Genomic DNA, 25,874 nt, shown 5'->3' on the forward strand with positions numbered 1-25,874 from the left:
AGTGGGACAGGCAATCAGGTGAGTGGGGCAAGCATGGAAAAATGTGTTTTCGACGGTGTGGCCCCTTTAATTGGCTCTTCACACGTTATGATAGTTCTTTATGACACAGTTTATTTGATCTTTCGGTTGCTTTACAATGGTTTTGGCTGTGTTAAATGGATTTTCCGAATTATTTATTTTATATAGTTTTGGGTACCCATGCCCAAAGTTATATATAAGAAATATACTCAGTATTAAAACCATGGCATCTGACAGGTGATGCCACCCTACTATAAGGCCTGGTGGTGTCCTGTAAAGCTGTCACCAAGGCAGGTTCACAAGACATCACTGATGAAGACCCTATCCGGCCTCCTAATATTTGTTGATCACTTCCAAATTATCAGCCAGTTCCGTAGGAAGGGAAAAACTAAACTAAAACGAGTCCCTAAAATATCATAGGATTCTAGAACAAATATTCTGGAGTTTGGTAACAAATCAAATGTGCCGTTTTTTAGAACTTTGTGTTGCTACCACTTTTTACATATCGTTTGCATGGTTTTACCTTGGTACAGACTACAGAGCCGTAGAAATCTGGGAATGGATGACAAACTAAAAAATGAATCTGTTTGGAGGATACGATGTATACAGAAGACACTGAGCTTTTCTAGAGGCTCAACATTTCTTAAAAAAACCCAATGGTCCACAGTTACGAAATCTAGCTTTTATTAGGCCGCAGTGTTAATGCAGCGTTCCCCTTCATTACATGAAGCATGATGGATATGCAGGTTGTGACCGTTATTTCATCCTTCATGGAAAAGAGCTATTTGATAGTGTGACGTTCCTATAATGGTTATCCTTAACCTAGGATATCAGATCGGCGGGCGTCCGACTAACAGCGCCTCTGCTGATAGGCTGGTTCAAAGGGCCATGATGCTCAAGCAAGCGCTGCGACCCCCTCCTGTGGCATGTGACGTCCCTTTTATTGGTCGTCGGCCTCTCCGCTGCTCAGTCCCTTTCAGTAGACTTGGATTAAGCTGCAATACCAGACACGGCTGCTACACAATGTACGGCGCTGTGTCTGGTATACAGTGAAGAGGCTGCAGTGCTCGCTTGTTGGTATGGGTGTCAGAAGTCTGACATCCACCAATCTAATGTCGGTGACCTATTCTAAGGATAGATCATTAATATTTAAAGGGGTATTCCTATCTTGCTGGTGATCCCCATTTACTTCAACTTGCCTATCTCTGGCGGTTTCCATTGAAGGGAATGGAGTGGTGTCGCTCATGTGTGACTGCCTCTATCTTAATATAGGAACATGCTGGAAGTGACATCCAATGGGGCTGTCAGACCGATAGCAATCAGCAAGTTAACCCCTACCTTGTGGATCAGGGATAAGCTTCCTAGATGAGAATACCCGTTTAACCCATGTAAAGTGACCCTTCAGTGCAAACAAAAATTTGGCCATACATTGGAAATGTATAGTCAACATACCCAGCGCCCTGCTTGGAAAAGTTGAAGATACTTACCCGCTCTCAGATGGTCCGGAGCCGGGGAGGTCTCTCTGCTCATCCCATCTGTGAGTCTCCTCATTTGAGGACTGTGTGTGCTGAACTATCCTACTGGCAAAGCCGAAGACTGTGGCAGCCAGATAGGGGACCAGACCGGAGGAATAGTGCAGGGAGGTGCCAGGCATGCTTACTTTACATTTGCCATGTCCTCATGCAATGCAATAGATTGTTTATCAGGCAACCTGATATAAGTGTTTACGAGGGTGAGTCAAAAATTATCCGCACACCGGCTGTCAAATTTGATCAACTTTGAGAAAAGACAAATACATTATTTTTTGACATGATCTCCCTGCTCTTCAATAATACACTTTGTCCACCTGTCAACAAGCTTTCATATTCCCCCATTAAGGGCTTATTCTCACGACCGTTATTCGACCGCGGATTACGCATGTGATGCACAGACGTGTGACATGCGGTGAATAGAGTCAATGAAAGTACGTGGATTTCAATTAATGCGGCCCGCGGAAGTTTTAGTATAACCGAAGTGCGGATACTTTTTTGACTCGCCCTGGTATATATGCAGCAAACTTCCTGGGACCCGTTAGCTGTCAGACTATCGTGCGTGACTATATACGTGTTCAGTATATATGGAAATGAAGGAAATTAGTAATCCGTCGGTATTGTGAATTCCTTTTCTCCCACATTGGGTAGAGATGTGTTTGCTAAGATGCTCCATCAGACAAGGTGCTAATGAATATGGGATTAGTGTTCTTCTCCAGGTCTCGGCGTTCTCTTTTCAGCGAGGTATGACGAATCCCGCTTTGCGGCAGATGCCAGTCAGCCATGGGCTTCAATGAGCTGCACCTGCGTCTTGTGGATGAGTCGTGTAGGAAGAACTTCACAGCCCTAAATCGAGTCTGAATATCCTTCGTTAGAGAATTAAATGGAACTACTTTTGACAGCAATCAACCCAAGGCTGAAATTTCTCTGTTGCGCAAAGCCACTAAGTGCCGTCACCTAATCACGTATTAATTCAGATACCGGCAATTTAACAGATCCGAAGCGCGTCCGCCGCTGTCGCTTCCCTCGTATTCCCTTCTCCTTTCACTTTGATATGATGATAAAGTTTCCGTCTTGTCGTGGCCAGAAGTTTGCCTGGAACGTAGAAAGCCGCCTGCTTGTTGGAGGGACCGTCAGTCATCACCGATGAAAAATTCATGACTGATCCTTTGTGCTGAAAATGCAAATCCTCCTGTCCAAGGAGCGGCTAGAGGAATGACACGCGTCGCTTGCCCCACTTTAATATGCGTGCTGAGATTGACATTTAATTGTCGGAAGTCTCAGAAACTGCTCGGCACTGAAAATAGTTCCACGAGAGTACATAAAGCCGGTGTCGTAGGTCCAAAGGTGAGCGGCGGGTGCAGGAGAGCTCATTGGGGTTGCCGCTAGTCCAGGGGGCCTCCATAGATCCGGAGGGCGGATTCACATGGGCGATATTGCCTGATATTAGGCAGAACTCGCATAGTAACATACATTTTTTTTTTTGTACTCGGGCTATCGGAGTTTGAAAAAAATCACTGTAGGCTCTATTTTTGTGCGATCCTTTTTCACGTGCGATTTGCATGCGAGTGCGATCTAGTTTTAAAGCATTGTACTAATGAACCATGCGATGTGTTGTTTTTTTTTGTTTTTTTTAAATGCATGTAAACCTGGTACATGTAAAACCAAAAACCCATCATACTTGCATAGATATCGCTGTGGAGTCAGTTTTTCACTGGCCTACATCCCATGTAAATATAGGGCTTATTCACACTTCCACCTGCGATTCTTGAATGCAACTCTTGGCAGACAGCACACGGACACACGTCAGTGTGTGGGGCAGTGGGCATCACATGTTGTGGTCTTGTCCATGATACAGTCAAAAATAGGACATGCTACAATTTTATTTTTACATTTTTTTTTTAATGCATGGATTCCGACTGCATGGACTGCACACAGCCAAAAAAAAAGTGTGGATTAACCCTGAGGACGGCTTTACAGAGGGCATCTATCACCTCAATAGTCACTCGCAATAGTCGCCGAAGCGTATAAACGACGGTTGTTCACTTGCGTACAATTCTGTGATTGGTGAACAAGTGGAACGCCCGCCTCCCCACAAGGTTATTGACGAGTCATTGAAAGCCATTGATTACCTGTTAACAACAGATGAAATTTAACCCACCCTTTTACATTTTTGTTTTTCCCCTCGCAATTTAAAAGAAGTAATCCTCTCTCGTGTTCCCATTGACATCGCTGTGTGAGGCCCGGATTCTGCAGAGTTGTGTTTGTAACTTGTGCTTTTTAATTTACTAAATTATGTACTGCAAAACTTTCTAAGTGGAGTGAGATGGAGAAACAAATAATAATTCTGCCATCTTTGGTGAGAGCGTCTTGTTTTCACAGTTTACGTATTACTGCAAAAATGACATGGTAACTTCATTCTACGGGTCAATATGACTATAGCAATGCCACATCTGATATAAATAAGCCTCCATGCTTTTTCTTGCACCGCACTTTGACCCCTTTGCTGTAACTTTGGTGGATGATGTTGGGGTCATTAGATGACACAAACGCTCACCGGTGCTATAAAATCATCAAATGTGAGTTTAATATATTCAGGGACTGTCAGGCAGGTTCGAAGTTGCAATGTTAAGTCTATGGGTGGCGCTGCTGTGCTTCAGGCATGCGCTGAAATGAGTGAAGCGTTGCTAAGCAACACAGCATACACTGCTAAGCTGCATCATACACTGCCCAACCAAGAGAGTGATAAAAACTGATAGAGCAATAGAGAGACAGAGTGAGAGCGATAGAGAGACACAGAACGATGGACAGAGACAACGATAGATAGGCACAGAGAGAGAGCGATAGAGAGACAGAGTGACAGAACGATAGAGAGAGACAAAGTGAGAGAGCGATAGGGACAGCGATAGAGAGAGAGCAATAGAGACAGAGTGAGAGAGGGATAGAGAGACAACGATACCGAGACAGAGCGAGAGAGCGTTAGAGGCAGAAAGAGTGATTGAGAGAGACAGTGAAAGAAAGAGCGATAAGTAACACCCTGAGGCCCCCTGCACACGGGCGGAAATTCCGTGGCGGGATTTCCTGCAGAATTTCCGCCTGTGGACGTTGCCATAGGATTGCATTAGAAAAAGCAATCCTATGGAGACGGCTGCGATTTGTCCGCATGAAATCACGTGCGGAAAACAAATCGTGGCATGTTCTATTTCTGTGCGGGTCTCTCAGAGGCACACACAGAAATGTCACTCCCTGGCCGCCGGCTCTGCTCTGCGTATGCGCCAGCTGGCACATCAGAGGGCTGGAGCAGGTGAGAGCCGCACGGGTCCCTGCAGGGGCGCGGGTCGGGTCCCGCTGCGAGAATTATTGCAGGGCATCCGACCCGGTCGTCTGCAGACGGCCTACATAATCACCTAACCAAGCAGATTGAGAAGTTCACAACCACCACCTTAGAAACCTTTTATGTCCCCGTAGTGAACATCGGGTCAATCTAGTTTATAGAGTTTTCCTTTTGCTGTACTGGTACTCATTTTTTGTGTGGTGGTCTGTAGTTTCTTTTGGTACCATTTTGGAGTTTGTGTGAGTTAATCGCTTTTTATTAATTTCTCTCTTGGAGACCAGATGACCTCAAGTGCGCAATTCTGACAACATGTATTTTTTTCTGACATTTACCATGCGGGGTAATTAATGGGTTACTTTGATAGATATGACTCTTATGGAGGCAGCGATACTATTTTTTTTTTTATTGTTTAATAATTACTATGGGACGAGGGACATTTTTTTAAAATGTTTACTTTTCCCAGTGATGTAATTAATAAAACTTTTTTCCTTATATTTACTTTTTTTTGTGATTGTTTTCTCGCTCATTAAGTCACAATTTTATACTGCATTTTGACAGCCGTTTATTCATGGTAGCCTTGAGCTGCTTCAGAAGGTCCCTGACTGACAAGACAACCAAACGGCATTCCGCAATCTCATTTTGTGTGGTGAGGTGGAGCATATGGGACCCCAAACAACAATTGGGGCATTTAAAGGGGTTGTCTGTTATATTTTTACCTGGTGACCTATCCTCAGTAGTTGATGGACGGGGTTCTGCCGCTCAGGAACACTGTCCTTCAGCTGATTGTTTGGCCTTCTGTCCAGTGCCGCGGGCTGGATATTGTCATCAGCGGGCAAGGGAGGAAGTTACGATGCCAACTTAACTTGCATTTAAATCAATCGGATCATCAAACGATCAACTGATGGATGGGGGGGCTCAAGTGGCGCGCTCTCGTCTATCAGCTACTTATAACCTATCCAGATGTCATTGTGGGTATTGCTGGCGCGTGGCTGCTATCACAAACAGCTGGCACTCACCTTGTGTGGAACAGGATTGGCTTGCAAACCTGCATTCTGAGGTGCCCATGATATATTGTATAACTTTTATTAGTAGTAGTAATAGTCATTTTATTTTTCTTTTAGGGGGATTGTGAAAAAAAAGTGAAATTCTGCCACTATCTTTTGGATTCAATTTTTTTACGACATTGCATGCAGAATAAATATTATTTTTCTCGCAGGGTTCCAGTGGATGACAGAGGGAGCCCCCTCCCTCTGTCAGCCTTTTAGAGGCCACAGTAGCACTGATCTCAGCATATATAGGGTTAAACATGGATTGGCAGTTTCTGCTGTTAGAGCAGGTGTTGGGCTGTCAGCAGACACCCGGTTTTCCTCACATGGGAGATCTGTGCCAGGTTTTTAATGCAGCACTGTAAAAAGGCACACGTATCAGAATAAGGCCCGCTTATGACTGCTGAAAAAAGGCATATGGGCAGTCGTTAAGGGGTTAAAGGTTGTATAGCACTACAACATCTGCTTTCCTTAAGCCCTTAGGGCATATGGGTGCCATATCAGATAGGTACTGCTCTCTGGTGGGTTTGGCCCATTCTAGTATAACATGGGCAAGCATCCATTGGATTGGGTTCTGTGTAATGATAAATGTATGGGTAGCAGCATAGGTCAGAGGTCCGCACCCTGGGGTATGTCAATCATATGATATCCGAGGGGGATCAAGGACACATCAGCGGGCATTAAAAGTGAGGATGACTCAAGAACGTGGCGGTGTCTCAGTCACGTCTTCTTATCCAAGCAGCGCACGTTCCTACAACCAGCCTCCGCAGTCCATTCATTTTCTCACGTAGCTCGTGCTAAATTACACGCGCAGAAACAGTTTTACCCAAACAAAGCCATCATTCTCGTAAATGAGTTTCCCTTGTAAGATGGCAGCTCTGTTTGTGTGTTCTTGTGGGAGTAATACTTAAAAAGTAATAACACATTAATGCCGTTTGCCTTTGTACTTGAAGCCATCAAAGCTTTTTTTCTTAATCTGACTGAAGATATTTCTTTCCGAGAAATTACACAGCACTCCTAAATTGTAGGAACGCATAAATCCATCCCGCTGAATATGGATGGGAAAAAAAGCAACTTTCGCAGTCTTTGTACTTATTCATTAAAACGCCTCATAGAAAATGTACTAATTGCAGGTTTTAATGTAGTCGGTATCTCATAAATGTGTTTTAGGGGTTCTCGTATTAAGTAGCGCTGGCTTTTCTAGTGAAATATCATCTCGAAACAATATTAATCCTAAAGCTGCTACGGAGAGAGAATGAATGCATCGGAATGTTCCCCGGGCGATCGCACTTCAGCCGACTTATTGCGCCATTTTCTCATCATTTATATCATCAGGCAGATGTTTACATCAATACAGAATGGGAAGGTATTGAGGGAGCAAATGGATATGGGAAAGGTATCATGCTGGGAAACGGTCTTAACTAGAGATGAGCGAGCATACTCGCTAAGGGCAATTACTCGATCGAGAATTGCCCTCAGCGAGTACCTGCCCGCTCGGGAGCAAAGATTCGGCTGCCGGCGGGGAGCGACGGGGGAGAGCGGGGAGGAACGGAGGGGAGATCTCTCTCTCCCTCTCTCCCCCCGCTCACTGCCGCAGCTCACATGTCACCCGCGCCGGCAGCCGAACCTTTTCTTCCGAGCGGGCAGGTACTCGGCTAAGGACAATGCTCGATCGTGTAATTGTCCTTAGCGAGTATGCTCGCTCATCTCTAGTCTTAACCCTTTCCAATCCACTGTCTGACGTCTTAAGACATTATGATTTAAGGCTCTACAGCTCTGATGTTGGAAGACGTCCATCAAGTTTCTCTTACTGTATATTGCCATCCTCTCTGCTGTTGGAGCCTATCCAACGTGTCACCTCATGCAGTACTGGCTTTTGCCAACAGGTAGCGCCGTTGTATAACAGCAGAAAAAGAGTAAGCCCCCTAGGAAAACCAGGATACAAATTGGATTGGAAAGGGTTAAGTGATAGATGTTGTGACCCCATGATCTCTAGAATAGGGGACTTCAGTCCCATGCCTAAACAAAATAGAGAATGTTGTATGGCATCCAAAATGTGCATGTACACCGCTGTGCCATATATCTGATCTCGGAAAACCTATTTCAGCATGTTCGAAATTACAAAACAATGCCCTTACCCATAAAATGTTTATGAAATGCTCCGTTCTCCAGATATTCCAGATCTTGATTCCTCTCTCTAGTTGTTTACTGGCTGTTGCCAGTGTGACAGACTACCTCTTCTATGAACAGACGTCGCAGGGGATGCCGGTGCTTGAGCACTTCCTTTATCTTAATCTGATGCCAGGATTTCAGGAGCGCAGGTGTGCCAGCTTTTAGCCTTGCTATTTCTTTCCTAAGGCCCAACGTCCACAGGCGGATTTGAATTGGGGAATCCGCGTGGGACACTCGTGCGGATGATCTACAGTTCAAGCTGTCCATTGGGAAACGCGGGCGTCCACAACTGAAGTAAAGCATGCAGATTTGATTTGTGGACCAAGGGGTGTGGAAATCAAGTCCCAGCATGCTCCATTTCAGTGCGGTTCCCGCATGGATGGCTTCCCTTGAAGTCAATGGAAGTTGTCCAATTAGTGGCCCGTCTGCAGTTGACATTTCCGTGGGAAAGCAGAAGTTTACAAAATAAACTAACTCTACATCAGCAGTAGAGGGAAAAGAAGACCCGGACGGGTAAGCAGGAAGGCATGCAGGTCAGTAATCATGGACAACAATCATACGGAAGCAGTTGCTTGTATTCTCACTGTAGCCACTATTTCCACTGCCCCATGCAAACCCAACATAGCATTTCCCGTAACTCCCATAAAGTTAGGTGTTCCTAGGGCTAAGGCTCCTTTCCCATTGTTCTCTTCTCTCCAGTGCTGGCTCGGTCTTTGGTTTCTGTTTTATATGCTGTAAACGGCATAGGGATGGGATCCGGGATGAAAGCATCGTGTTCAATAAATGAGGCAGAGACCTCTTTGTCTGTTTTCAGTTCTAATCCAATTTCTGGATAAGACTTGCCCCTTGAAGTCAATGAGGGTGGGGAAAAAAGACTTCTTGGGAATGCTGCCTGTGTGCTGTCCAAATTTCACGGATCCATTGCTAAGAGACGCAGAAGAAAATCAATTGGGGCCTGTTGTATGAGATAGAGAAGTCGAAAATGAACATATAAGGCACACGTGGATGCCATATAGAACTGCACATAGATGAACAATGGTCAGACGACTTTTTAAATACTTGTGTGAATTTAACCTTCCTCTGTATTTCCACAAGTTCTGCACAGTTTGTACAGATCATCATCGTATGTGCTGAATGGCTATACTGCACCGTAGTTGGAGAGAAAGGATGACTGCTGCCTCATTTTCTCCACAGATTGATTTATTTTATTTTATTTTTTTTGCGGGGGGGGGGAATTAGGAATCGCCGATGAATCTTATCAGAGCTGCACGCTGATTTTATAAGCAGGTGACACTGATAGTATTCTTTTCAGCTGGTATCCTGCTGGCAATTCTAAGAGGGACACCAGCTGAAAGCTCAGAGAACAGTGCAGCGGTTTGCATACACAAAACAGCTGCTTTGTTCTCGGAGTTATCGTGGCGGTGTCCCGCTCTGCCTGCATTAACTCTTAAGTAGCTAATTAGCTACATAGAGTTATGCAAAAATGATTGCTCAGAACGATCACTCAAACTGTCGAAATTATGGGCGATTATTGTTCCGTGTTAATGGGCCTTAGGTAATACATGTAAAAAATAATTATATATATATATAATCATGTTAAGTGGTTTTCATGTACCATTTTTATGGAAATCCCTCCGAGCCATCATTTTGCCATATCAGAATCACCGACCATCATCTTCAGCCCTTCCGTAATACTGAGCAGTTAAAGGGATTCTGTCAAACCACGGACAGCACGAACCCAAGACAGGGGAAACCTATTGCCCTCACAAGTGCTTTATTCTGAAATGCTGATGCTTTTCAAAATACATGCTCTTTGAAGTTTGACCCAGACCTAAGCATTGAGTCACAGAAGTGGGACAAACTGTCCTCTCTTTCCACCCACTGCAAAATGACCGATAGCTCCATCCCTATACACAAAAGGGGAGAGAGCTGTCGCTGCATGCAGAGGATAGTGCGACCCGCCCTGCTGACTCGGAGCTTGAAGCTCAAACTTCAAAGTGCATTTTTTTCTGAAAAGCCCCAGAGTTTCAGAATAAGGCACTCACAGGGGCAATAGACTTCTCTGTCTTGGATTCATACTATCCAAACCCCAGGTTTTGCATAAACCCAATGATAGACTCCTTTTAACCCTTTCCAATCCACTGTCTGACGTCTGAAGACATTCTGATTGAAGGCTGTACACCTCCAATGTCAGAAGACATCCGGCAGGGTATTCTTACTGTATATTACTGGCCACTATGATGTCGGGGGGCCTCTCCAGCATGTCCCATACGGGAATACTGGCTCTAGCCAGCAGATGGCGCCATTGTATAAAGACAGAACGAGAAAGCCCCCTAGGAAACCCTGAATTTAAAATTGGATTGCAAAGGGTTAAACGTGAAGAGCGGCTATTATATGGCTCTCTTGAAGAGTAATAGACATACATCTATCTCCAATATAGATGGAGATGAAGGGCAGACAGACTTGAAGTTAATCAGGTTGAAGAATTCCCCGACTGATGTGTTTCATTTAATCAGGATCACAAATCCTCCCCACGTATATCATAGACTGCATGACGGGTGCAGATAAAACAGGGGGAGACAACTCCATGCCCACTGCGCCCGCTCATTATAGACGGCAGCGCACTGTGTATTTATTCATAGACTCTAAATGCAGTTCTTTCAGTCTCACCAGGAGAAGCTGGCCTATGACCCGAAGAGATCCAAGTAATATTTAATATATACAAGGCACTTGGCTGATTGCATGAGCGTGACTTACGGAGAGCAGCAGAAATTGGTTTTTAGAAATGTAATTGCTCATGGCCGCCATAAGCCGAAGCATTAGGGTGGATATAAAAAATATGAAGGCACTCGGCATTGCCATGTAGATGCAAGTAGAGGTTCTCTAGTCACACTCCATGCGCTGGAGAGAATAAACTTACATTTATAGTGAACTCCTACAACGGCATTACTGATTTATTACTGCAGCCCATTGGGGCTTTTTGTATGCTGGTCAGTCCTTGCTTGCAGAATCATAGCAAGCCATCAGTGCTGTCCTATGGTAGACCTGTGCAAGGTGAAGAAAGGCTGAACCTACATTCCAATGGAGCTGAGCTGCAATACCGCACACAACCCATGGGCAGGTGTGGCACTGTGTGTGCAAAATAGCAGCAATGATTTTCTTATCCTAAAAAACCCTTTAAGGCTGAACTAACCATTTTATTTTTGCATGGCATGATGTTAAAGCTACTTTCAGTGAACTGCAGAATGCGACAAAAATCTGCTGTCCATGGTCCTGAAAAACTCCAGTTCACAACATTTACAGGGAATGCGTCATCAGAAGGTAACCTATTATATAAATCACAGTTTTGTGTTAAACTATTTTTTTTTTGAGGAATTTAACTTTGTCACAATATGCATTTTTAATAAAATCCTACATTTTTTATACTGGCCACAGACCCTAATACTAGTCTGTAGGGGAAGCAGTCACCTCACTAACATCACAGGCAGGATTACACAGAGGTAACTCCTATATGTAGATAACACAGGACCTACCATTCACAATAGGTATAAGCTGGAACTATCTACTCCCCTCCTTGCAAAATGAGCTCTACACAAGTCACAGAACAGGTCTAGAACAGTCTCCATACAAGTCACTGGGTCCATCATGTCCATTGTGGAAGTGGCCCATGAGGCTGCTCTAAAGCATCTCTCAAAATGCTGTTAAATGCAGCTCATGAAAGATGGCCGCCCCCATAGTCATGCACAGACAACTAAATAAAAAACTCAACAAACAGAAAATAAAATTTGGTTAGAAACATGGAAAATGTTTCACTATCTGTTTTTAGTTAATACAATTTTGGTCATCTGGTCCCTTTAAAGCAGGCCGGCACAATTGGTAGTAGATAGGGGTTAAAATTCAAATCGACGAACCTCTTGGGGCCGCAGCTAGGTATTTAGCGTCTCACTCTGTAAGTAAGACACTAGAAAACCATCCATTCTATTATTCTGTAAGGTCACAAACCTTCATGTTGTTTATATTTATATACAATATTACTCTATGCTTACCTGCCCCTTAAGCTGCTAAGAAAGATGATTGTGCCGCTCTCTGAACTTACTGACAGTCATGACTGCCCGCGCAGCGAGGGGGGTGGTATTGGTCATCAGCTGCGTGGTCAACACAACATTCCATGCCTGACACCCGCTACCCCCTCCCTCACTGTGCAGCGTGGCCGTTCATATGACCATTCAAACTTGACCCCAGTAAAGATTATTGCTAGCGGCTAGCGTGACATAAATGTGGCAAGCAATGCTACATGACTACGTCAAGAGTCTAGCCTCCTGGCATCATAGTCATGTCGTGGGTCGCCAGAAATCCTCTGATGGGTCATGATTTGTGCAGGCCTGAGTAACTGCACTTTTCACAAAGTTTTGATTAGTGGGGGTCCCGCTTCTGACACCCCAAGGGATTGCTAGAACCAGGGGACTGCATCGCTCAGCAGGGGGCTGTGCCCCTTCACTGTTTTTCGGCTCCTCCCGACAGCTGAAGACAGAGCATAGGTGTCTATAGACACCACTTTCCCTTGTGAAGTAAAGGCCCGTTTACACGAGACAAATGTCAGGCAAACGATGATTGACGCTCGTTCCTGCATGTACTCCCTGCTGCACAGGAACGAGTATCACTGGCTCGCCCACATCATAGTTAAGGATTCTATGCAGCCTAAACGATGAGCGATGATCCGAATGATGATTGTTCAGTGTACATAGCAGCCGTTCAGTACAAGTGTTGGGCATCGTTTGCCTAACATGTGTCCCGTGTAAATGGGCTTTAAGTCCACATCTTACACCTATTGTTATGTATTGTCTGATTCAGTTCACCCCTGGGCGCCGGTATATGTTCTTTTTTGTTCTATACGTTTACTGTTTGACCAAGACTGTCTGGGTTCTTGGCCAAGAATTCAATCAACACCCTCATTGGTGGATGTCCCTTGGTGGATGGTGTGTCAAGAACTAAACCTAGTGGATTGATTGCTTAATTCAAGTATTCCAGTACTGTGGATATGACTGGGTGTCTTGCCAGACATTGTCACCACACAAAATATTGTGTTTGGTTACATGTTAAATTCCGTTTTACCCCTGAGTGCTGTCCTCTATCTAACTTAGGTGTCCCTGGAGTGGATGCGCAGGTGCATCTATCATTCCAGTACAGGTATCAAAGATCTGTCTTGTACCAATATCATTGATTCGTGTTGCTTGCACCAAATTCTCACCTCTTCATCAGCATGATGCAAAAGAAATCTGGGTTCAACTGACCGGGAGATCTTTTTCTGCTGCTCGGTGATACACTTTTCTTTTTTCTTTGCCCACTGGAGTCTCGTCTTTCTGATTCTCTTAGCAATGGCGCTGATATTGGTTGTCTGAGCAGCACTGTAATATCCCATCTGTGCTAAGGAAGAGCGAGTCGTGCGTTCAAACATGTTAGGTGGATCGCCAGTGTTGTATTCAGCTGCAATGTCTTTGACTGTGTACTACTTGTCCATCAGAAACATTCCTGACATCGACCTCTGACCCCTTTTTGGTGCCAAATTTTTGTTTTTACATTTTTAATCATGTACAAGAGATGTATCAAAAAGTGAAAACTGAGTGTAGAACAGTCTGAAACAGGTTTAGGAGCCACCAGGATGCCTACATTACTAAACCAAAGATTTACAATCAAGAGCCTGAGGCCCAATGCCCCATGTCACGAGATATAGCAATACCAGATGGTCCAGAGGAGAAGTGTCCTGAACAAGTAGGAAACAGTATAGCAGGGGAAGGGGAGGATAACGATAGGTAAATAGTGAAGCCAGAGCAAGGAAGAGAGAAAAAAGAGCGAGAGAGAAGTAACAGGTGGGAGGAGGGAAGTAGTAATCCTCGGTGGCCAGGGTAGACCTGTATCCATCAAAGCCCTGGGACATAATCCAAAGAGTACAAGAGGAGATAAAAGAATCACAGGTATCTTGCAGCGATGCGGTGAGCTCTTCCATTCGTGTAATCTCATCAACTCCTTTGAGAGAGTGTAGGAGCAGAGCAGGAGTTTCGTAGAGCTTCTGATACAAGATCTCGCGGCATTGACTAGATGTTTCAAAATAGATTTTTGGGAAACCTTGGTGGGCAAATCCACAGGGGGCAAGAGGTATAGGCCAGGGGACAGAAGTAGAATCTTATGTAAGACCTTGCAGATGGAGTCATGAACTTGATACTCAATTTCGCACAGTTCCACATCGCCAGCGGTTAGGAGACAGATGGAAAAATCCTATATAATCTGGAAGGAACATGATACCATCTAGTAATGAGTTTGTATCCCACCTCTTGAAATATTCTTGCTATAGAGGACTTATGGATAAATTCACCTAGCCGGGAAAGGGGGTTTGTAGTCAAGATCCGAAGAGACCAGTAGAGAATAGAAATTAGAGAAGGAATGTCAGAGTGGACATGAATTATTGCAAGCTGGCTCAAAGAAGCAGCAAACAGAGAGGGACCAGTCAATGAACGAGCTGTGACGCTCTCCAAAAGCCAAGCGGCTAGGCATCTACTGAGGAAGACCATTCCTCAAGGGTTATCCAACAAGGGCCTAGCAACAAGTGTTGAGCGCAAAAGTTACTTGCAGCCCCCGGGAACTAAAGGGACCTGGTTCCATGTCTGGGATAAAGTGCGAGGATGGAGAGACAATAGGCTTAGGAAAAAGTCATTTACTAATAGTGAGAGTAGGACCTATTGTGGGGTGTCTGTCTTGATTGCCTAAGCAAAATGGGTGCAGCCATGGCAGCAGATGCATGGAAATAGTACTGAATCAGCAATGAGTTTTTAACATCCACTGAATCCTCTTTTTCTGGATGTTTTTCCTCGATCACACCATTCTTGGTATACTGTCCAAACCACCGCACAAGAAAACCCCACAAGGTTGGCAGTGAAACTGTAGCCTCGGCTAGTCTAGCACCAATGACCAAGCCTCGTTGGAAGTCACAGTGAAGCCGGGCCACAAAAAATTGCTCACGTGGTTTTATTCTGCACTCTGGGAATCACCGGTCCAATTTCCATACGGGGAGGCACCAGCGTCTCTAGGAAAGTGGCCATCCAAGATATACTACATACAGTGTGTGTGTATGTATATATATATTCTACGGTGATTGCATACCACATCACTGTACAACTACATTTAAGGTGGAATTGCCCTTTTAACCACCTTTGTAGCCGAGTTCTAAAAATACAGATTTATGGACCTTTCTAAATGTCTCTTAGTGAATTTGTAAGTACAGCTGCCAACTACTGAAATGAAACCGTTCCATAACGCAGACCCCAGGAGGGTCTTGATTTACTGTAGCTGTGAACACGCCAACTGACATGAATTCTGTTGAAGCCAAGCTGCAGTGCATTATGGGGCCTTTGCGTAGATTTTTTGAATTTTTTTTAAGCAACCTCAACCTTGAAAGATAAAAATCTGGACAGTAGAACAATTTGCTAAAAAAAAAAAGGAGAATTAAGCGCATCATTTATTTCAGCTCGTGTTTACCTACTCCACTGAGCTTTATGGCATTGACCACCATTTAAATGTATTTGTTGAGCCGTGGTAATAAACATAATCGTAACCGCAGAGCCGTTAGACGCTGGTGTTCGGCCTTCGATGCCAGTGAAGAATGGGAGCCGGTTATAGACCATTTGCCTTTTTTTTTCCCTCCCTCCCCGTGACCAGATGTACAATTTATTCCTCCTCGACTTTTATGGCAAGTGTAATTATTGTTTAAATGTTTTGACGCCGTAGTTGGCATTTTGAAGAGGAATGCCAGTGTCCTTAAAAATTAATTCCCTGAAATATGTTTCATTTATGACAGGTCTAGTCAGCCCCACAGACGATGAAAAGGCTAATGACTACTGTGCGTGTCTTTGCTGATTACGTTCTAAAACAATCCAAAAGCTATTTGTTCCTCTTTTAGAAGGTGGACATTTTTTTTTTGTGGTGTTTCGCGTAGATGCCAGTCAACCGTTTCTTTTAAAGTGAACCAGTCATCCATTTTTCAGGCAAATACTGTTAACCCTTTCCAATCCAATTTGTATCCTGGTTTTCCTAGGGGGCTTACACTTTTTCTGCCATTATACAATGGCGCTATATGCTGGCTAAAGCCAGTACTGCATGAGGTGACACGTTGGATAGGCTCCAACAGCAGAGAGGCTGACAATATACAGTAAGAGAACCCCGACGGACGTCCTCCAACATCGGAGCTGTACAGCCTTAAATCATAATGACGTCAGACAGTGGATTGGAAAGGGTTAATGGCCTATCCTAGTTGACCGGCTAAGGGCCACCGCTTGGGACCCTGGTTGATAAGCAGATCGGGCGCCCACTGTCAGCACCGCAATACGCAGGGTATAGACACACCATTCAGAAGAAAAAAAGGAATAGGACAACGCTCCAATAAGAGCAGTATGGACCAAATAATATAAACCAAAGCTCACCTGTTGTGGTGGTCCTAGCACAGAGCCTAGGGTGGACCACCCTACCATTGAGCCCTGTTCGCCTTCAAAGAGTAGGAGGAATCCAAAGCCTTAGAAATGCTTACTCTACTGTCAAATCATAACCGGAATATAGCAAATGAAGGAGTAGCATATGATATCAATGAGTTAAAGAGCGACTTACTTCACAAGGGAGGTGTGCTGTCAACACAAAGGGTAACCCACAGATCTCTCTATAATCCAGGTACGCATATCACAAGTCCTCGACAATAAGCCCAAAGTCCACAAATGTGAAGATCCAAGAGATTTATTGCTACTTCAACGGAACAGGGCCATGAATAAAGTACGCTGCAACATGTTTTGGGGGAAATGACAAATTATTATGCTTACTAGGCGATCTGTACCCCCTGAAATACATTGCAGAGTACTTTATCCATGTTCCATTGAGGTTGCAATAAATCCTTGGATACTTATGTGGACTTTGGGGTTATTGTCAAGAATTTGTGATATACGCACCTTAATTATACGTAGATCCGTGGGTCAAGCTTTGTGTTGACACCGCACCTCCCTTATGAAGTAGGTTGTTCTTGTACTCACTGATATGATCCTTCATTGGCTATAACCAAGGGTTATTTTTCTTATTTTCCCTTTTCTTCCATTTTTTTCCCTAACAGGGGTACAGAGCAAAGGCAGTTGGCTTCAACCTCTGTCTAGTGGTTGGCACTCGTAATTGCATGCCCCAAGTATCTGATCTGCTGGGGTGTCAAGTGGTGGATGACCTATCCTGAACATAGGTCATCAGTAGTACTTTCCTGGAAAACCCCTTTAAATGTGTAAATATGTGAACGCAGACACGTTTAAGAAAAGCCACACATGATGTGTAGCATGTCACTAATGATGCAGCTAATGATCATCTCCTATGATGTGTCTGTTACAATACTGGTGTGGGAAAAGGTTGGGATCCAGTTGACTGGAGAAGATGAGCTGAACATAGTTTAGATGATTGATGAGGATCTTCGGAGAGACAATTTGCGAGGAGCACAATAGGGGATATTTATTAAGTATTTTGCGCCAATTTCTGGCATAAAAAAGTAGTAAGGCCCCCTGTCCACGGACGTGTATTCGCCGGCCAACGCTTCCCATAGCATTGCTATGGCAAGCGCCGGCACCTGTCTACGAGCGGAGAATCCTTGCGATCCTCCGCTCGCAGTGGGCAGTTCGCAGCATGCTGCGAATTGCCCCCATTCTCTGTGGTCAGCCTATCTATTAGATATTGCTGACTGGCAGAGATTCGGCGGACGATCCTGCTCCCAGGCGGTGGCTCCCCCGGCCGAGCTTCGCTGCGGGATACTGCATCACCCGTGGACAGCCAGCCTAAATGTTTGTGCAAGCAATCTGTGTTTTGTGCCGGCCCCCCCACATTTAAAGGAAAAAAAAAGGTCGCCCCTGACTAACAGATTTATATATAATTTACACCACAAACTAATATAGGTGCCCAGAAGTGCCAGGACGTGCCTAATGCATGTGCAGGCCTGCGCCTCTTCATGTAATAAGTGCACCGTGTTTCGGGGGTAATTATACTAAGACTGTAATTGGAAAAGCCAGGCTTAGTAAATGCCCCCCAGTACGGTAGGTGAGCCACAAGAATTTGACGACAGAGGTAAAGAGCGTTCCTGGGGCGCAAGAAAGGAGCTAGGGAAAATATCGTAGTCACACAATACTCAAGCAAGCTTTAGGCTATGACCGTTTAAAGGGAATGTATTACTTATTTTTGTGTGTTTTTTTGTAACTAATTAAAACCATATAATCTAACATTTTCCACTTTTCTAATCTGTTTTATTTTCTTATGGTAGATTTTTTCATTCTATTGTCTGCCCATGACAGCAGGGGTGGCCATCGTATCTGAGCTGCTTTTATTAGATAGAGATGCCTTACAGCAGCCTTTTCTACCTTCTTCAACTATCTGGTTTCGGGACAAATTTCTATCCTAGGGAGAGAAGGATATATGACACACAGTTGTTTTTCTTTCCTGTCTCTCCAATCCCCAATGTGCTGCGAGGAACCTTCTCCCCACAGTGCATCAATATTTTTAGACTACCAGTGCACTAAACCTGTTCTGATTGGCCAGCATAGCTCACATGATCAGACCCGTCCAATTGAAGAGCAGTGGACAGCGTGTATTAGGTAGTTAAAAAATTGTGACGGCCATATTGGATCAGAGGGACGACCGCTGCAAGTAATATACATTCGGCTTTTCTGGGTCTGCAACAGAATCTTGTACCAAAACTGGAGGGGCGACTTGAAATACTACATCCCTTTAAGATGTTTCCTCAAGGATTTTTGGCTCCTAGAGTTTGTAAAAATCGCAAGAAACTTTTTTAACCAACAGAAAGCTGAGATTTCCTCTTTGCACGAACTGTATCGGCCATCTGATTGCATTTTGTCTCATTTGAAGCAATCTGAGATAGTTGTTATCTGCGCTGTGTGAACGCCCCCTGAGCACAGCAGCCGTGGAATGTGAGATAATTCCGCTCTTGTGGATAAAAACCTTCCAGTCCCCCACAAGTCTCTCCGGGTATTTTCTACTCTAAATGAAAATAAACGGAAGTTAATAAACCGCCGGTTAATTATCTGTGAACAGATTCTTTTGTTGGCGGTTTTGTGTTATGTCAGATTTGTAAAGCAATTAAAACAATTTATCTCGATAGAAACCATTTCTGTAATGTCACCTTCAGATCTCGGCTCCTCGTATAATAACAGTAGAGGTATTAATGGCGGAGGAGTGGGGTGTGTGAGAGATGGCACAGCCAGAAGCACATTACCGAGCCGTATTAATCATAGAGCTTAATGCTTCACACCAGGAGCACTTTGCAGAACTTCATGGAGCTGAAGCCACTTCATGCCGTTGTGTTACCGCTCCTTTCTGTACCTTATAACCAAGATCATTAAGTATCACATTTATAGGGGGTTATCCACAGAATAGGGGGTAACTTTATGATTGGGGGGGGGGGTTCTTACTACTACTCGATCCCGAGAATGCAAGTCCTGTGGTGTCCCACCCAGCATGACATTAGATTAAATGGAGCTCTGGCCATGTGTTCGTGGTTGCCACTCCATGTGTTCCGATGGGGCCAAGTGCTTGTATGCAACTATCTTCCATTGCAAGTGAATGTTAACCCTTTCCAATCCAATTTGTATCCTGATTTTCCTAGGGGGCTTACTCTTTTTTCTGCCATTATACAACAGCGCTATCTGCTGGCTAAAGCCAGTACTGCATGAGGTGACACGTTGGATAGGCTCCGACAGCAGAGAGGCTGGGAATATACATTAAGAGAACCCCGACAGATGTCTTCCAACATCAGAGCTGTACAGCCTTAAATCATAATGTCTTTAGACGTCAGTGGATTGGAAAGGGTTACAGAGAGTGGAACTGCACAATTTTTGCACAAAACCGCTTCTCCTCACTGTAGGGGTGCAATAAGTCTGAAGTGAGCAGGAGATACTGAGTCCCAGTTCTTGGGATTGGTGGAGGTATCAGCGATAAGACCTCCAATGATCAGAAAGTTATCCACTATCTTGTGAGGGAGAACAGTTGAATCTCCGCACAGGATACATCAGCCCCATGAAAGTAATGCAACTTCACTTTACAGTACTTCAACCTGGAAACCCCCTTTAAGTGTCAAATTAAAACAATGTTCTGGTTCCAAGACAAAGTTTTGTCCCAGGACTGTTGGGGGGAGGTTATATCACGTAGTGCCCTCCTTTCATACCCTGACGGCCACCAATTTACCAGTTCCTGGTGCCTCGCTATAGTGATTCATGGTGGCCATCGCACTCCAGTTGCTAATTGATGCACATTATTGCTTTCTGATTGGAAAGGGCTGCTCATGTAAGCATCTCAGTTAGTTGAGTAAAGGGGCATGAGGAACCACTTCAGAGTTGATGAAGAACTCGCTGAATAAGGAGCACCTGATGAGCAGGACCCTTGTCTTGACGGGCTTGCAGCACTTACCTGAAGAAAACTTTTCACATCTTCAGATCTTCTTGCAAGAAGGTGTTCACAGATCCTATAGAAATGCCGATAATCTCTTCCACGGTCAATCGGTGGTCCTCCATAAGCACTTGCTCCACTTGTGCAGTGATATTGTCGGACCAAATGGTGTGTGGCCGAGGCTCCTTTGGTTTGTTCTCACACAACGTCCGGTCTTCTTAGAACCACCACACACACAGACGCACAACAGATGATGAATGTCGATGGGTGTCATTCCACACGTGGAAACAAATGGGTGATTACAGGCTGTTCATGGAAAGTTTGTGTCGTCATTTTAAGTATTGAAGTCGCCTCCATCGCCAGCCGCTGTCCGTGGGTTCTTTGCACTGGACAATGCTGCCATCTGTCTCACCCGAAGAATGACGGCTTCTTCTAAGATGTTTCTATTTGCTTCTATACAGGAGAAAAAAAACAGAAGACCTTCAAACTTAAATGCACCTCGTCTTAATGAGTTTCCTAGAAAGTCATAATCAAGAAAACTAAGAATACTACACTTTCACATGGAGAATAATGAATATAATGGATACAATAGTTTTTGGAGGACATCTTGGTTTCCCTGGCTGGTCTTTCTCAGTAAATTCTTGTGTTTTCTAAGAAGTAACAGTTCTGGAGTCTCCTTTCTTAGAACTCTGCCATTCCTCAGTTATCAGTATCAGAGTAGATACAGAATTGCCCTTTCATAAATTTTCTCACAATTTATTGTGAGAAATTCCAGGAGGAATAATAGAGGAATAGCACAATGTAGGGCGGATGCCCCGGATTTGAATACAAATATTTGAAGGGGTTTAACAGAACTAAAATATGCGGTTTAGTTGGGCTCTACAGTTTGGGACCCCTGCTGTTTGAAGAGATGGCGTTGGACAGGTGATCACAGCAGCCTCCACACTGCATAAAAGGCACAGTGCCATACAGTTTGTAATGGTGATGTCTGGTATAGCAGCTTAATCCCATTCACTTGTATAGGACTGAGCTGCTCTCATGCCATATGACGTCACTGGCCTGAGGAGAGGATGTAGCACTCACCTGCATGCTGCGGCCTCTTCACTGCATACCAGGTATTGCGCTGTACATCGTATAGTGGTTGTGCCTGGTATTGCAGCTCCAGCTTGTTCAGGCTACATGGCAAACAAAATTGACGTCACTGGCCTTAGAAGAGGCCAAGCTGGTCACCAAAGTGCTGTGGCCTCTTCAAGCAGCTGATCAGCGGTGGTCCCAACCAGCCAGCCTCCACCATTTGGATATTGATGACCTGTCATGCGGAGAGATCATCAATATTTTAGTCCCAGAAAACCCCTTTAATAAGACGACTATCAGGAGTGCTGCAGTGTCCGCTATTAACACTGAGTCACCAACTTCTGCTTTATTATATGCGCCATCCCCGTCCTGCATAAACCACCATTACGTTTCTGTCGACTTCATGCGCAATTGTCATTTCCATTAGAGAAAATGGGGACAGTTAAAGATTGTTTGCTCACTGGATTGAATCCTGCAATCCCTGCACTTTTCTTCCAGAACAATCCTGCACTTTCTTCCAGGAGTTGATGTTATTTTATGACCCGCTGATTATCCCACTGAATTGTGTGCCGGATGCGTTCCCACAATCTGCCGCAGCATCTGTTTTCTCGTGTTTAGCTGCAGTGTGAAAATATTTTGCCTAACAATTAACGTAAGGCCGCGTTACAGCCTGATCGGGCGCGATCCGTGCCATGCATCATACCAACAAGCATCTCATTTAAATTACGCAAATCATTATGCCGTATGTTGTGCGATGAACGCTGTAACCATATGACAACGCCAGATCTACCAATCATCTCTCTCCTATAGTTATCCTGTATTTGTGTTCTTCTATTTCAGTTCTGCTGCAGCTGGCCAGCGACACTATGCCGAACGACATCACCTTGTCTGTTGCATATCTACTTGCTCTACCCCAGGTAGGTCCACCATTGTATAGGTCCATAATACTAGGCTTATACTGCTAGGCCTATGCTGCTAGGCCAATGCTGCTAGGCCTATACTGCTAGGCCAATGCTGCTAGGCCTATACTGCTAGGCCAATGCTGCTAGGCCTATACTGCTAGGCCAATGCTGCTAGGCCAATGCTGCTAGGCCTATACTGCTAGGCCTATACTGCTAGGCCTATACTGCTAGGCCTATACTGCTAGGCCTATACTGCTAGGCCTATACTGCTAGGCCAATGCTGCTAGGCCAATGCTGCTGGCTCAATGCTGCTAGGCCAATGCTGCTGGCTCAATGCTGCTGGCTCAATGCTGCTGGCTCAATGCTGCTGGCTCAATGCTGCTGGCTCAATGCTGCTGGGTCAATGCTGCTGGGTCAATGCTGCTGGGTCAATGCTGCTGGGTCAATGCTGCTGGGTCAATGCTGCTGGGTCAATGCTGCTGGGTCAATGCTGCTGGGTCAATGCTGCTGGGTCAATGCTGCTAGGCCAAAGCTGCTAGGCCTATACCTCTAGGCCTGTACCTCTAGGCCTGTACCTCTAGGCCTGTACCTCTAGGCCTGTACCTCTAGGCCTGTACCTCTAGGCCTGTACCTCTAGGCCTGTACCACTAGGCCTGTACTACTAGGCCTGTACTAGGACATTGACATATCAAGTAGACTTAAAGATGACCAAGCAGATGGAAATATCAGTTTCCAGAGCCTTATAGGAGAACCTGAAGGTGGTACTAAGGGCATCTCTTACCTTTTGGAGACGTTTTCCGGGACTCTAATATTGATGAGCTATCAGTAGGATAGGTCACTTGTGTCTGATGGGTGGGGATCTGCTGTTTGGGACCCTGCCGATCATCTATTTGAAGAGGCTTCCACACTTTGGTGAGCACCTTGGCCTCTTCTCAGGCCAGCAGTGTCATATTTATGGGTCACATGGCCTCAGAGCATCTCAGTGCCATTCACATGAATGCGACTGCGTTGCTCTACCAGGCACATACACTATACTATGTCAATGCTGTGCCTGGTGTGCGGTGAGGTGCCGCGACACTCACCCAAGTGCCACAGACACTTTGAATAGCTGATTGGCAGGAAACTCTATGATATCGCGTACTTGCTGTGGTTCACCGATTGCCATGCACTATCTGGGCGTGTATGCACACGTAATACGTGCCAAGGTAGAACATGCAGTGAGAGGAGTACTTGTGCTGCGAGACGCCAATCACCATGCACTATTCTGTCTGTATGTGCATGTAATTTGCACCAAAATGGAAAATGCTGCAATTCTTCTTCTTTTTTATTTTATTTATTTTTTTTTAATTGCACACATATTTTGTACAAATGTATATGAGCAGCAACATGGGAGCCTATGGCAGATTGGTACAACATATTAGGCGCACAGAGCCTGCGTGAGTACTACACTGTGGCCATGCGCTCATGTGAGCATGGCCTAAGGGCCCCCTCACACTTGTGTTTTTTTTCACGCGATTGTCAATGGGACTTTTTGGAAGTTTGTGTTTTGCGATTTTTGTGCGATGCGTTTTTAACATTAGAAAGTCCCATTTATAATCGCGTAAAAAAAAACAAAAAACGCAATCGCAAGTGTGTGGGGAGCCCTAAGGCTGCTTTCACACGGACGAGTGCAATATACGGGCTGTCAAATTTTGTGTTAAAACCACCTCACATCACTTCGGGGAAGTAGCGATCCTAGAAGTCGTGACGGAGAATTGTGGAGTGTTTCCCATTGGCTAAACATCGCACTCACTTGCACCTGGCATGCCGTTCAATGCTGTTCCGGCCCCATTGAAAACAATAGGCAATGTGAGGCTTTCCGAGGGAACGCCCAAAGACTGGACATGCCACAATTGTGTATGACGCCAATCAAAAGAATGGAGTTCATATTCGTGCGACCTGCAATGCACAAATCCCGCATGATTTTCTCGGCCGTGTAAAAACAGCCTAACCCAGCATATTTTTAACCCAGCATTCCCTCTGCTACTTGTGGTAGTCCAGACACCAGCCGCCATAGCCCCCCACCTCTCCATCAGGGGGCTTCTCATTCGCTCCGTCATTCACAATCAGGATACGTGATAAGGGCGAAAGATACAATAGCGAAGAATGAAACCCCTCATCTGTTCCTGCCCCCTGAGATCGCCCGTTGTACATCGGACGTGGCCATCTATTTGGTCCATAGCACTCTCTTTAGGCTTTGCCCCTTTACTCTGATATTAAATCACATGTCGAAGTGAAATTGATAAGCACCATAATTATTTAAAGATTATGTAAAAGAAGCATTAATTAGCCGCGCCGCAGTCTCTTGTAAAGCATTACACCGGGCTTTGCAGCCACTTCATCAGCCGAGGCTCGTGTGTTTTCTCCAGCCAAGTCATTTCTATCTCACTCATTTTTCCGTAGGTACTAGATGCCAACAAATGCTTTGAAAAGCAATCGCATTCAGCTCTGTCTCTCCAGCTGGCGGCTTATTACTACAGCCTGCAGATCTATGCCCATTTGGCACCATGCTTCAAGGACAAGTGCCATCCTCTCTACAGGGTAAGTTCTCATAGCTGTCTGTTTTCGCTCCGTTCCACAGTGCAGGTGATCCGCTAGAAAAGCTTAGAACATAAGTTATAGCTAATTAAAAAGCTTACTCTCATCACGTCACTGAATATCTGGGTAGGAGTCTGAAAATCCATTCTAGCAGTGAAATGTTAGGCAGGTTGGCGTCTTTTTATGCCGCTCTATAATTTAGGATTGTACTTGGGAAGAAAATCCTATAAGAAAAATGTCCATATTCCTACACCGAATGAATGTCACGCATCGGGTAATGCTCAGAAATGGAAAGTGGAAGTTCACCTTTTAGGCTTTGGTTATCTCCAGAGCTGCATTCAGAATTCTGTAAGCTTCTGCGCTCACTTTACTGCAGGCGACTCACTTCTTGGCAGTTTCGGTAATTCTGGTGTAATATTAGCATTTAGCAAGTAATTCTTACTCACATCTAGACTTTCAACTATGAACTGGTTGTCCAAGGTGACGAAGACAATTAGTTACTGGACATCATTGGTTGATATCAAAGAGATTCTGTAGCGTTCTAGTAATACACTAATGCCTATTTAAGCACTATAACTTACGGAGATCTAGCCCCAAGCTGCAGAAAACCGTGGTTTTAGGGCACTTCAGAGACCGTTTCGGAGGAGAGCTAATTTCCATCCTTTTACCCAGGGAGCATTGAGATAAGACGTCCTACACCAGCTGGATCTCCTCAAGGAACCCCAGTGCCTTCCAAAAAACAACGTCAAGGGCATTTCACCCA

The 25,874-nt window shown here is 44.8% G+C and overlaps 1 protein-coding gene across 1 annotated transcript in view; it reads left to right on the top strand.

The window, feature by feature from the left end:
* NBAS (NBAS subunit of NRZ tethering complex) overlaps positions 1–25,874 on the top strand; it is a 616,392-nt gene that overhangs the window by 348,176 nt on the left and 242,342 nt on the right. The window contains exons 39-40 of the mRNA XM_066597064.1: positions 22,473–22,549; positions 24,977–25,114. Coding sequence (XP_066453161.1) covers positions 22,473–22,549; positions 24,977–25,114 — 215 coding nt within the window. The remainder of the gene's footprint in view (positions 1–22,472; positions 22,550–24,976; positions 25,115–25,874) is intronic.

Source organism: Eleutherodactylus coqui, chromosome 1, assembly GCF_035609145.1.
Source record: "Eleutherodactylus coqui strain aEleCoq1 chromosome 1, aEleCoq1.hap1, whole genome shotgun sequence".
Taxonomy (NCBI): domain Eukaryota; kingdom Metazoa; phylum Chordata; class Amphibia; order Anura; family Eleutherodactylidae; genus Eleutherodactylus; species Eleutherodactylus coqui.